We start from the raw sequence: 15,141 nt of genomic DNA on the forward strand, positions 1-15,141 counted from the left end.
TTAAAACCTCTACTACCATCATCCTATAATCCATCAACACCACCATGTTGGAAAATTCGTAATTATATTGCTAGATATTCGGGAAAAAGTTCAGAAATCATTAAATAAATTTCCATCAATATACTGATTAATTAGATCAACTCTAAGATCCTTGGTTCGATCCCTGGCCGATACAAAACAACTTTAATTTAAAAAAATACTAAAAAAGTGTTAGGTTTGAGAAAATAAAAACACCACAAGTTCTTTTAAAAAAATTTATTACATAAATTCAATACACTACTACAAGTACAAAAAAAAACACTGACAAATTAGCAAAGCCTTTTGGATTCCTCGTTTCAAACAGTCTTCTTATTGTACGGACTAAGCCTTTTACATGACTTTAAATGTCTATCCGATCCGTTCATCACCACAGCCAGAGACGGACTGAAGTCCATATCACCAGGGTCTCACTTATATAGACTCATCAGTCGGTACAACACATGAGTCAAAACAAGAACCATGTTCATTATACTCACACTTAACTTTCTCGGAGCATTTTTTATAATGAAGATGTAAGCTATCAAGACGTGAAATTAGTTTTTTGCATTTATTGCACTGAAATTGTATTCTTTTAACATTATTAGAACAACTGCTTCTTTCATGTCTGCGAGCATTTGAGGTGATAGTAAATGATGCGTCACAGTATTTGCACTGACGCAATGTACGCTCTTCATTAGTTGAAGAGTCCATTGCTGACGATGAAACTTCGGATGATGGTGGTATCACGTCTGTTGAAATCTCCTCCAATGTTGACATCGTCGTTGCACACGGGATCTGCTCCTTCTCCGTCGTAGCTGTCGTCAAGGTTCCCGTAATCGATGGTACAACCTCCGAGTTCAACGTTAAAGACGGTAAAGATGCCATCGAGGTCTCAAGAACAGCTAATTGACACGACTTATGCACCAGAAGAAACAAACTAGGTGATCCTTACACCACCGTCGTCAGAAACAAACTGAGCGTCCTGCTGTCTAGGACTCGCTTATATACATGCACCATATGGAATAATACGCTAGTCAAATCAAGAACCATGTACAATAATACTAGAGTCAAATCTACAAATTAAAAAAGAGGATCATTTGATCGAAAAAAAAATTCGATCTCTCCAATATACGCCAGGCTCCAAGAGCTACAATTCACGTCATCAGATCCATCTAAATTTTGCTCCTATGCTTCAATTGACCATTAGCTACAAGTGCTCCAACAGCTCCATCAGCTCCAACACGTAATGTACGCAATGTACGCGCAATACATGCAATTTACACACAATAAATGTAATGATTACACAGTACACACAGGAAACTAAACGTACACACCGTACACACAGGAAACGGAACGTACACACAGTACACACAGGAAACTAAACGTACACACAGTACACACAGGAAACGGAACTTACACACAGTACACACAGAAAACGAAACGTACACACAGTACACACAGGAAACGGAACTTACACACAGTACACACAGGAAACGGAACGTACACACAGTACACACAGGAAACGGAACGTACACACAGTACACACAGGAAACGGAACTTACACACAGTACACACAGGAAACGGAACGTACACACAGTACACACAGGAAACGGAACGTACACACAGTACACACAGAAAACGAAACTTACACACAGTACACACAGGAAACGGAACGTACACACAGTACACAGGAAACGGAACGTACACACAGAAAACGGAACGTACACACAGTACACAGGAAACGGAACGTACACACAGTACACACAGGAAACGTAATGATCACACATACAGTAGCGGAAACACACACAGGCTTATTTGGAAATCAGAATACAAGAAATAAAAACATTAAATTTTTACTTTTAATATTTTATTACTTCTCAACATTACACAAATACAAGTAAAAGAAGCCATTATTGTATGTAGCCAGCTTTCCTCAGTTCTTTGAGTATGAAGGATATTTCTTTGATGCACGGATAGTTTCCTGCACAAAGCGAGCCATGTAGAAGTCTTAGCCGGTCAACCAATATGTTTGGATCTTTCCAAGATGTATAATCAATCTGTTCTACCACCATCTTACTTGCTTGTTTATTATAAATACTTTTAATATCACAATCGTCCCAGTGATCATAATAAGCATTATCAGATTTATTTATTATAACACGACGTTTCCATCGTTTCGGTCTCAGGACATCGCCACATTCTTCGATCTTGTCAGCTCTAGGTGCTTCATCACAGTCTATGCCTTTGTCAACAGCCTCAGAGTCACTGTAACAATTACTGTAGAAGACATCCTCTTCACCCAGATTACCGTATGAATTCGCTATCGATGATGTCGAAGTGTCTTTATCGTCTTCATGCTTCCTTTTTAGGAGTCCATCATTTTTACAAAGAATGGAGGATCTACTGAATATAGGCTTGAATGTATTCTCACTATTCACGGTGTTGATACTTCCATTAGTTTCAGTCTTCCCGAAGCCATTAGCATCCTTCAATTTATGTTCTTCCTCACGATCGGGTGAGCTAATACCATCACGCTCAGGACAAGGAAAATTATTGTCATAATGCAGATCACTCTTCTTTAGTCTAGTGGATCCATCGGTGTCCTCTGTGCCGTAAGTAGTCTTGACTTTACATGTTCTACCATGTCTTTTTAAGCTGTCAATTCGTGTTAACAACCTGCTACAACGATTACAGCTTAACATGTTGCGTAGTGGGTTTCTAGCACAATCATTCTTCTCATGACGTCTAGCATTCCTTCTCATGACAAAATCCTTGCCACAGTATCTACAGCGGCTTCCTTCCGATTCAGCTATAGATAACAAACCATGATCCATGGTAGCTTCTGTGACTAATGTTAGATACAAACTGTCTGTTTTCACCAATTGGAACCATTTCTTAAATAGAGTTTTTGAAATATTTCATCAGCGAGAGTTAAGTTATCTAATGCAAAGCAAATTGATACAAGTAGTTCCGGCTGTCGTCAACAGATGGCGCCACGTGTTGCTTGCAGGTAAATAATATATATTTCATTAATGCGGAATGCGGAACGCTCACTATCGATCGCAAAGGGAGGTTGGCTTCGATAGTATCCAAGGAGAAAAAAGTTCGTCCTTCCTGCTAGTGCTTCTCAGATTTCCCACGGTCCGCCATCTTGGATTACGACATCACGGTGACCATCTTGGATGGGTGTGACCATGACCTTTGACCGAAACCGCAGGAATGATCGCAAGCACATGGATTAACCATCAAAATATTGATAAGAATAATCAGGAGCACACGGAGAAAACCATCATAATATTGGCAAGAATAATCAGGAGCACACGGAGAAAACCGCCACAAGTTTTCTTTGATGTCATTAAAATACAAAAAAAAATTAATAAAAAATTAAAAATAAAAACGAAAAAAAATTCAAACATTCTGGCTTGTACTAGAACTCTATCTTTGCTCAACAATGAGAAGTTCACAAGCTAGCAGAATGTTTGCATTTTTTTTCGTTTTTATTTTTAATTTTTTATTAATTTTTTTTGTATTTTAATGACATCAAAGAAAACTTGTGGCGGTTTTCTCCGTGTGCTCCTGATTATTCTTGCCAATATTATGATGGTTTTCTCCGTGTGCTCCTGATTATTCTTGCCAATATTATGATGGTTTTCTCCGTGTGCTCCTGATTATTCTTATCAATATTTTGATGGTTAATCCATGTGCTTGCGATCATTCCTGCGGTTTCGGTCAAAGGTCATGGTCACACCCATCCAAGATGGTCACCGTGATGTCGTAATCCAAGATGGCGGACCGTGGGAAATCTGAGAAGCACTAGCAGGAAGGACGAACTTTTTTCTCCTTGGATACTATCGAAGCCAACCTCCCTTTGCGATCGATAGTGAGCGTTCCGCATTCCGCATTAATGAAATATATATTATTTACCTGCAAGCAACACGTGGCGCCATCTGTTGACGACAGCCGGAACTACTTGTATCAATTTGCTTTGCATTAGATAACTTAACTCTCGCTGATGAAATATTTCAAAAACTCTATTTAAGAAATGGTTCCAATTGGTGAAAACAGACAGTTTGTATCTAACATTAGTCACAGAAGCTACCATGGATCATGGTTTGTTATCTATAGCTGAATCGGAAGGAAGCCGCTGTAGATACTGTGGCAAGGATTTTGTCATGAGAAGGAATGCTAGACGTCATGAGAAGAATGATTGTGCTAGAAACCCACTACGCAACATGTTAAGCTGTAATCGTTGTAGCAGGTTGTTAACACGAATTGACAGCTTAAAAAGACATGGTAGAACATGTAAAGTCAAGACTACTTACGGCACAGAGGACACCGATGGATCCACTAGACTAAAGAAGAGTGATCTGCATTATGACAATAATTTTCCTTGTCCTGAGCGTGATGGTATTAGCTCACCCGATCGTGAGGAAGAACATAAATTGAAGGATGCTAATGGCTTCGGGAAGACTGAAACTAATGGAAGTATCAACACCGTGAATAGTGAGAATACATTCAAGCCTATATTCAGTAGATCCTCCATTCTTTGTAAAAATGATGGACTCCTAAAAAGGAAGCATGAAGACGATAAAGACACTTCGACATCATCGATAGCGAATTCATACGGTAATCTGGGTGAAGAGGATGTCTTCTACAGTAATTGTTACAGTGACTCTGAGGCTGTTGACAAAGGCATAGACTGTGATGAAGCACCTAGAGCTGACAAGATCGAAGAATGTGGCGATGTCCTGAGACCGAAACGATGGAAACGTCGTGTTATAATAAATAAATCTGATAATGCTTATTATGATCACTGGGACGATTGTGATATTAAAAGTATTTATAATAAACAAGCAAGTAAGATGGTGGTAGAACAGATTGATTATACATCTTGGAAAGATCCAAACATATTGGTTGACCGGCTAAGACTTCTACATGGCTCGCTTTGTGCAGGAAACTATCCGTGCATCAAAGAAATATCCTTCATACTCAAAGAACTGAGGAAAGCTGGCTACATACAATAATGGCTTCTTTTACTTGTATTTGTGTAATGTTGAGAAGTAATAAAATATTAAAAGTAAAAATTTAATGTTTTTATTTCTTGTATTCTGATTTCCAACTAAGCCTGTGTGTGTTTCCGCTACTGTATGTGTGATCATTACGTTTCCTGTGTGTACTGTGTGTACGTTCCGTTTCCTGTGTACTGTGTGTACGTTCCGTTTTCTGTGTGTACGTTCCGTTTCCTGTGTACTGTGTGTACGTTCCGTTTCCTGTGTGTACTGTGTGTAAGTTTCGTTTTCTGTGTGTACTGTGTGTACGTTCCGTTTCCTGTGTGTACTGTGTGTACGTTCCGTTTCCTGTGTGTACTGTGTGTAAGTTCCGTTTCCTGTGTGTACTGTGTGTACGTTCCGTTTCCTGTGTGTACTGTGTGTACGTTCCGTTTCCTGTGTGTACTGTGTGTAAGTTCCGTTTCCTGTGTGTACTGTGTGTACGTTTCGTTTTCTGTGTGTACTGTGTGTAAGTTCCGTTTCCTGTGTGTACTGTGTGTACGTTTAGTTTCCTGTGTGTACTGTGTGTACGTTCCGTTTCCTGTGTGTACGGTGTGTACGTTTAGTTTCCTGTGTGTACTGTGTAATCATTACATTTATTGTGTGTAAATTGCATGTATTGCGCGTACATTGCGTACATTACGTGTTGGAACTGATGGAGCTGTTGGAGCACTTGTAGCTAATGGTCAATTGAAGCATAGGAGCAAAATTTAGATGGATCTGATGACGTGAATTGTAGCTCTTGGAGCCTGGCGTATATTGGAGAGATCGAATTTTTTTTTCGATCAAATGATCCTCTTTTTTAATTTGTAGATTTGACTCTAGTATTATTGTACATGGTTCTTGATTTGACTAGCGTATTATTCCATATGGTGCATGTATATAAGCGAGTCCTAGACAGCAGGACGCTCAGTTTGTTTCTGACGACGGTGGTGTAAGGATCACCTAGTTTGTTTCTTCTGGTGCATAAGTCGTGTCAATTAGCTGTTCTTGAGACCTCGATGGCATCTTTACCGTCTTTAACGTTGAACTCGGAGGTTGTACCATCGATTACGGGAACCTTGACGACAGCTACGACGGAGAAGGAGCAGATCCCGTGTGCAACGACGATGTCAACATTGGAGGAGATTTCAACAGACGTGATACCACCATCATCCGAAGTTTCATCGTCAGCAATGGACTCTTCAACTAATGAAGAGCGTACATTGCGTCAGTGCAAATACTGTGACGCATCATTTACTATCACCTCAAATGCTCGCAGACATGAAAGAAGCAGTTGTTCTAATAATGTTAAAAGAATACAATTTCAGTGCAATAAATGCAAAAAACTAATTTCACGTCTTGATAGCTTACATCTTCATTATAAAAAATGCTCCGAGAAAGTTAAGTGTGAGTATAATGAACATGGTTCTTGTTTTGACTCATGTGTTGTACCGACTGATGAGTCTATATAAGTGAGACCCTGGTGATATGGACTTCAGTCCGTCTCTGGCTGTGGTGATGAACGGATCGGATAGACATTTAAAGTCATGTAAAAGGCTTAGTCCGTACAATAAGAAGACTGTTTGAAACGAGGAATCCAAAAGGCTTTGCTAATTTGTCAGTGTTTTTTTTTGTACTTGTAGTAGTGTATTGAATTTATGTAATAAATTTTTTTAAAAGAACTTGTGGTGTTTTTATTTTCTCAAACCTAACACTTTTTTAGTATTTTTTTAAATTAAAGTTGTTTTGTATCGGCCAGGGATCGAACCAAGGATCTTAGAGTTGATCTAATTAATCAGTATATTGATGGAAATTTATTTAATGATTTCTGAACTTTTTCCCGAATATCTAGCAATATAATTACGAATTTTCCAACATGGTGGTGTTGATGGATTATAGGATGATGGTAGTAGAGGTTTTAAAGTCTCTTTAAAAATGTTGAACATGGTATATTGAAATTATTATTTTTTTACATAAAATTAAACATTATTGCATCGATCGGGTATCGAACCAAGGACTGAAACTGGTCGAATCAATCTGTAAAATGATGAGTGATTTATTTAATGAATTTTGGAATTTTTCCCTAATTCCTAGCTAACTAATTACATGATGCCAAGATGGCGGCCAAATGACAAGATGGCGGGTGACACATCAATAATAAATGATTACTGCACTCTAGCGGGTGAGAATTCAACTAACATGGCGTCAGCGCACTCTAGCAGACGATAACAAGATGATGGCTTCCAGCATCAAAGACAAGATGGCGGACATGACGTCATACTAGATGACGATATATATGCTTTAAGAAAAGTGGTGGGAGTCAGTCTGCCAAAAGTCACCACGGGAGAAGGATCGGTCGCCATTTTTAATTTTTTTTGCCCTCACCGGGTTCGAACCGAGGACTCCGAACTCCGTGTCGTAAAAGTATGTTTTTTTATAAATAATTTATTAAATTTTTATCAATTGAATTTTTTTATAATTTTTAAAAAAATTTCATTAAAATCGGATAATAAATAAAAAAGTTAAAGATGGCGGCCGTAACGGAAATTGCAACGGTGACGTCATCATCCAATATGGCATATTCCATGATGACGTCAGAGGCTTATCTGAGGCTGTAGACATGGATGCTTAAGCCTACATATGGACATTTCTAGCCGCCGGGATTTTTAAGGACTAAAAACGGGAAATTTTCCCTCGAAACGGGAATTTTTCCCTCGAAAAGAGAAATTTTTAATTTGAGGAATTTTTTGAGATTTTTTGGCGGAAATTTTTTCCACATAAATGGAAATTTTGGCGATTTTTGAGGAATTTTGGGTAAATTTTGCCCAATTTTGGACGATTTTGAGAGTCAAAGGTCAAGGTCAAACTTGTCCCGTTACGCTGTGTCCCGTTACGCTCCTCCAAGATGGTCGCCGTGACGTCACAATCCAATATGGCGGATCGGACACACAGCTCCACACCCAGAACCCAGTCCTCGGTCCGGCTATTATATACTACTCCGTTACGCAATGACTAGAGACCCGTAAAATTCGCGGGTTCATTTCGTGTTATGCTAAAATTAAAATAATTATACCTTAGTGCTGCTTCTGTCATTGGTTCACTGTTAATCTGGAGGACTGAAGGCCAATTAGAGACCTTCACTCATAGAAGTGCCGAATCACAGGCCACCCAGTCGAGACGACTCACAAGTCAGCAGTCAATGAACTGTTGGCATTTGCCCGAGTGTGTAGAGGATATTGGAGTCTATCCAGGAGGTCATAGAACCCGCGAATTTGTCGGGTCTCTAGCAATGACGACGTCATCGCATCGACGACTTGCCCTACCGGCTGTTAGGGAGAATAAGTTTCACTTCAGACGAAACAAATAATAAATAGTTCGGGCGAAAAAGTGGCTCTGTGTGTGTGCTTGTGTTGTTGCAGTACCTGCGTGAGAGGTTCAAGATAAACCTGCCGCATCGCTTCAAGATGCACAACTTCATGTCGCCAACGTTCTGCGACCACTGTGGGTCGCTGCTCTACGGCTTGTTCAGGCAAGGGCTCAAGTGCGAAGGTACGGTAAGCCCCCTTCCCCCTTCTCCCAAATAACCTCCCCGACGACACCGACCTCAACATCCCCTCACCCCCTCCCCGCCCCCATCTTGGGACGTAACTAGACTAGTTCCAACCCGGGGCAAGAACTCATCTTGGAGCCTCTCTCTCTGTTTTTTCTCTTCCAAACCAACCAAACCAAAACGTTTACCGACAAAACCCCATAACGCCGCCACCTCATAATAATTCCACTGATTTCTGATTAAACGTAGATGGTAAACAAGTAGATTTATTTGCATTTAAATACATTGAAAGTAAGTTACTACGCAAAAAAAACCTGTTTTTAATTATTTGACAAAAAATTTAGATCGTCCGTTTATTTTTTTTAACTGTTGTAATTTCCTAGAGTAAAAAAAACTAAACTTACTAAAAAAACTAAATAAAATTCCGGAAGAGGTATTTTTGAGTAATACTTGTTCAGAAAAATGCCGTTAAGTATTTTAAATGTCGTTAATTTTAACACTACCAAATATTTACACGATTGAAGCTGAGCTTTCCTAATCAACCGATCCAAAGGGTAAACTACCAGTAAACTACTTTAAATGTCGCAATACCGCTTAAAAATAATTCATGAGAGGAACTCAAAATTGTCACACTCAGTATTTCATTTTCAATATATATTTTTTTAAAGAGTAGCAACTCTAGAAAATAGACCGAAATGGCTCTCATGGCAATCATCAATTTTACTCATCACAACCAACGTTTTGATTCCGAAGTGTACCACTGGACGCAGTCCGTCGCCAAAGCACGAGACCCTGCTACTGCAATGCATCAAACCCCGCAGGAGGCGTTCTCTCACTGAGAACCTGGTCTCAGCACGCTTGCTTTGCGCCGCCGAGTAGGGAAAAATAAGAAGCATCTGCTACATTGGTTTGGCTCATGCTGGACTGAGCAATTTCTAAAAATCAATATTTGTACAAATTATAGCGAAATAAATTATAAGATCTGAAAATGTTCCGTGTGGCTGCAGTTAGAATTTTTTTTTTTTTTGTTTTTTTCACTGCTTCGCACTTGTTTCACTTAGGCATCGTGCTGTTGACCATTGCGACCAGCCACTGCGTTTGTGAACTTGGCCACATATAGCTATTGGTTTGCTATGTTGGAGCAAATATGCCGATGAAGCTTCCCCTGGGGAAACAGATCATTGCGAGGTACAGTATCCTCTCTGATAGATCAAAGCCAATGTGTCGTAATATCACACAGTTAAACACTTTTTTGTTTACTCTCGCATGTCTCAAAGAGCTGATATTCATTAGATAACACAGGCCAACAATGGTTTTGGTGCCGGGGTATTTGGAGCTGATTTCATATGAATTTGGTGCCCTGAATTTAAATATGGCATTTGTTTTTTCCTAGGAGGTCAAATTTCTAAGATATAACGTTTTAGTGAAATGTATGTTTTAAATTATTTTAGGTTAAATCCATGATTCAAATCTAAAAATTAAACAACTTTTTTATTAAATTACACAAATATTATTATATTATACAAATATCATTATATTATACAAATATTATTAGCATATACTAATATTATTATTATATATAAAAAGATAGTACCAAGTCATCGATGAACCAACTAGTCACTCAACACTTCGGAAGCTTCTTTTTCGTGAAATTCTTGAATATATCTCGGAACAGTCCCTTTATAAACTCCAGCAATAATCTGCCATCATGTGCGTATCCCATCTTCCTTGATAGCGGTCCTCCATAATTTTAATATCTTGATGAAATCTTCCACCTTGCTGCTCACTGCTGTCTCCTAAATTTTCAGGAAAACGGTCCACGTGGCTGTGTAAACTCATGTCGCACCCAAGTGATTTGACATTTTTAAGCGTATCGTTTACCAGTTCAACATAGTTTTATACTTTTCGTTGGCCCAGAAATTTTCTGACAACTGTAAACAAATGAAGTCCAGTATTGGCGCTCAGCCTCATTCATGGAATTTACGAAGGCTTAGTCCTTAATGAGTTTTATTATTTCTGGGCCGTTAAATATTCCTGCTTTAATTTTTTTCCTTACTCAAGTGAGGCATTTTATCCCCTATAAATGCAAAGTATGATCCGTTCTTATCAAGAACCTTTACAAACTGCTTCATAAGGCCCAGTTTGATATGCAGTGGAGGAAAGATGTTTTTCTCTCATTCAACTAAGTGTTCGTTAATAACGTTGTTTTTCCTCCAACGACCATGTATTCTCTCTTAGGCCACCCAGTTGTGTGTTTTGTCTCTGCTATCCCAGAGGCACAAAAAACAAGGATATTTTGTGCGGCCACTTTGCTGTCCGAGGAGAAAGTTGACCATTTTTATGTCCACACAAATCACCCATTGATGTTCACGATACCTTATCTTCTCCAAGACCAAAGCTTTCATTGTCGTCGAGTGAGTAATTGGTATTGGACCATAATTGTTCCCATTTTGTAGAAGATACATATTTCTAGCTTCGCCTTGAGCTATAAATAAACAGGCGCCAATCATCTCGCAAATATTCAGGAAGACTAATTTTTTCCAGAAGTGCTCTAATATCGTGACAAAATACAATATTTTCTTCTTGAGAGAAGAATGGTAGCAGATCCTTTTCTCTCGTACGATAAAAAGTAATTTTAATTCCTTGTAGTAGTATATAATAGGGGCTCCGGAAACAGGCGCCAGGCGGTGGAGCCGGGAGCCGGTGTCCGCCATCTTGGATTGTGAAGTCACGGCGGCCATCTTGGATTGTGACGGCACGGCGGCCATCTTGGATAAGCGTAACGGGACACAGCGTAACGGGACACATCGTAACGGGACATACCGTAACGGGACAAGTAGATCACGACGGCCATTTTGGATCCGCCATCTTGGATCCGCCATCTTGGATGACGTCATTGTGTGTTCTAGAAAATTCCGATGATGTGTTTTCCGCCATTTTGAATTATGACGTCACCGTTGCAATTTTCGTTACGGCCGACATCTTTAACTTTTTTATTTATTATCCGATTTTAACGAAATTTTTTTTAAAATTTATAAAAAAATTCACTTAATAAAATTTTAATAAAAAATATTTAAAAATCATACATTAACGACACGGAGCGTGGAGTCCTCGGTTCGGACCCGGTGAGTGCAAAAAAAAATAAAAAATGGCGACCGATCCTTCCCCCGCGGTGGACGCAGGCAGAATGACCCCCACCACTTTTACCAACGCATATACGAACTTACCCCCCCCCCTCCTTCCCCCCCCCCCGAAAATATATTTTTTCTCGCACACGACGCTCCGCCCCTCCCCCACCACCCTTTTTTAATTTATTATTTTTTCATCGTAATAACCTCCCCCCACCACTACTCTTGTATTTTTCCACTCCCTCCCTCACTTTACCGTCATTCCCACCCCTACCCTCCTCCTCCTCACCCCTATTCTACCTTTTAGAGTATAAATACCGGCCGCAGGACCCGGGAGCCTTCAGTTTTTGCCGTAGCTCCCAGCCTGAAGGAAAAACGATGTTTGCTTGTTGTGGGAGCGGAGCAAAGATCTTGACGGCCATCTTAGCATAAGGTAAAGTGCGTACGCTTGCGGCACTGGATAAGGAGACGGAGTTACCTTATCTACCAAAGGAGTTTCTCCTGGTCTACGCCCCTCAAGAGATAAGATACGTCTACAAGTTCCTGCAGGTGTACCTGCAGCTAGACCCAGACATCCAAGACTGTCTACCATGCACCGAGTGCGACAAGGATATGTCGTCCGTGCCCGACACGCCGCACATGAAATCGCGGTGCAAGAAGCGACGAGATGCGTGGCAGCGGCAGCAGCAGCCTAGCTCCTGAGTGCCAGGGGTCACAGCCGCGAGCATCCAGACGTCCCGGTCTCCGTCAAGGCCAGCCTCACAGCCTTGTAGTGTCAGCTCTCCGGCCTCGCAGCGCCATCCTCGCAGAGCCAGCATCATAGTCACGTCACTCCAGCCTCGCCGTATGCGTAAATGTGAGTAAAGACAATATGACACTCTTTCTCGTCAACGTCCAGTGCCTTACGTCCCAAAAGGGACCTGTAGTGAAGCAACTGTCCGTAACGTCCGTCATTGGTGGTGACGAAGTCAAGACTAGCGAATACATCTTTAAACCGCCGTGTGACTGGACTAAGCTAGACAGATTCTCTCAACGCGAGAACCGTCGTCTAACCTATGAAGTGAACGGACTCTCGTGGAATGAAGGTGATGTGGACTATGAACAACTTACATCCGTGCTACGTGATCTCGTCGAGCCGGAAGACGACGTAGTCTACGTCCGTGGTAATGAACAGAAACGTATTGTGAGTGATTTATGTAGTGCCAATGTAATTGACCTACGTAAACAAGGCAACTGTCCTGACTTCAACAAACTGTTAAAGATGTACGGAAACCAAATTGAAAAGTGTGATAAATTTTATAATGGTTTCCACTGTGCACATTGTAATAGTCAGTTACTGAAGCTGTGGCTCTATGAGCATCCTTATTACTACAGTGATGTTTAATTTTTCTATTCCATATTGCAATTGTATATAATGTTTCCAATGTCATCGACTGATGTGAGGGGTGATGGAATTATGTAAATAAAAAATATATAAACCAATGTATTTATCTGTTTTCTTTTCACCTTAATTTCGTTGTATTTTTTTTGTAAAGTCTATTAATTATACTCTTTCGGAAAAAATTAAAATATAATAATCACTATTACTGCATCCAGCAATTTTCATTCCAAACATACAATATAAAAAAAAATTCTCAAGAAAAAATAAATCAGCAAATAAAAAAACAGGGGTATTAGTATTATAGAAATAAAACTCAAAAAAAATTTTTACAGATATATATTTTCGTTAACATATACATTTAATTATATCCATATTTTATTTGACATGTATGCATATGTGTAGATTCGTAGGTCTCTTCCTCTCTCTCCCAGCAGCCCACGCTAGTCCCGTCGTCTCTCTCCATCTCACCAGCTCCCCGCCCCACACCGAATCTCTCTCCATCTCAGCAACTGCTCACCTGCTAAATACTTAAACAGAATATTAGTCATTTAAACAAAAAGCTTGCATCGCAGCTCTCTGTGTTCGGAACGGGCTGGAGACCGACACCGCTAAACAGGCTGGTCGCGCACAAGCCCCTTGCCTCCATATGCAATATACGTCACATATGTAGTCAAGTACTTATGAACAACGTCTCTATTTAGCCGTGGCCCATTACAACGATGCAAGCCTACCAGAAAGAACTACCACATGATACAATGACACAAAGCACGTGCTTAAACTAGCATATGAACACATAGCAACGCTGAAATTGCCCAGTAACAACGATGTATCAACGCCGAAATCTTGCATGTCATCGACTGCGGAACCCAGCGGCGTAACAGTCCAACGTTGACACACAACGCCGAAATCTTGCATGCCAACGACTGTGGAACCCAGCGACGTAACAGTCCAGCGGTGACACACAACGCCGAAATCTTGCATGCCAACGACTGTGGAACCCAGCGGCGTAACAGTCCATCGGTGACACACAACGCCGAAATCTTGCATGCCAACGACTGTGGAACCCAGCGACGTAACAGTCCAGCGGTGACACACAACGCCGAAATCTTGCATGCCAACGACTGTGGAACCCAGCGACGTAACAGTCCAGCGTTGACACACAACGCCGAAATCTTGCATGTCATCGACTGCGGAACCCAGCGACGTAACAGTCCAGCGGTGACACCATCGACATGACACCACCGATGTAAGGAGCCCAACGTCATGACCCCATCGATGATAGGAGCCCATCGTAGTGACCCCATCATCATGACACCATCGATGTTAGGAGCCCATCGGCTTGACACCATCGGCGTAAGGAGCCCATCGATGCATAAAAAAAAACGCATTGGTGTAAAAAAAGCATTGGTGTAAAAAAACGCATCAGTGTAAAACGCATGAGTGTAAAAAACGCATCAGTGTAAAACGCATGAGTGTAAAAAAACACATCAGTGTAAAACGCATGAGTGTAAAACGCATCGGTGTAAAACGCATCAGTGTAAAGCGCATCAGTGTAAAACGCAAGAGTGTAAAGCGCCTCAGTGTAAAACACATCAGTGTAAAACGCATGAGTGTAAAAAAACGTATCGGTGTAAAAAAACGCATCAGTGTAAAAAAAATTCTTGCATCACAAACCAACGTAGGTGCATAAAACCACCACTTCCATCCCAACCAACCAACCAAGAAAATGTAGCACCACAAATTAACGTAGGTGCATAAACCACCACTTCCATCCCAACCAACCAACCAAAAAATGTAGCACCACAAACAACGAGGATGCAAACACCACCACTTCCATCCCAACCTATCTGGCGTCCAGATAGAGTATGTGCTTCGACGACTGGCTGGGATCAGGGGTGGAGTGGCACAAGTGGTCAAGCGCCACTGCAAGGCCAACAACGTCTACGGATGGGCCATGTCGCTGCCGCTGCCAGTCAGAAGCTTCAGGTGGGTGGGCGCTGATATCGACGTGATGACGATACCTGACGAGGGGCG

General features: G+C 40.8%; 1 protein-coding gene across 2 annotated transcripts in view; it reads left to right on the plus strand.

Moving 5' to 3' along the window:
• LOC134528181 (putative protein kinase C delta type homolog) overlaps window positions 1-15,141 on the plus strand; it is a 152,110-nt gene that overhangs the window by 52,598 nt on the left and 84,371 nt on the right. For both annotated transcript variants that reach the window (XM_063361569.1, XM_063361570.1), the window contains exon 6: window positions 8,468-8,597. In XM_063361569.1, the coding sequence (XP_063217639.1) occupies window positions 8,468-8,597 (130 nt within the window). The remainder of the gene's footprint in view (window positions 1-8,467; window positions 8,598-15,141) is intronic.

This window comes from Bacillus rossius, chromosome 1, assembly GCF_032445375.1.
Source record: "Bacillus rossius redtenbacheri isolate Brsri chromosome 1, Brsri_v3, whole genome shotgun sequence".
Classification (NCBI taxonomy): Eukaryota; Metazoa; Arthropoda; class Insecta; order Phasmatodea; family Bacillidae; genus Bacillus; species Bacillus rossius.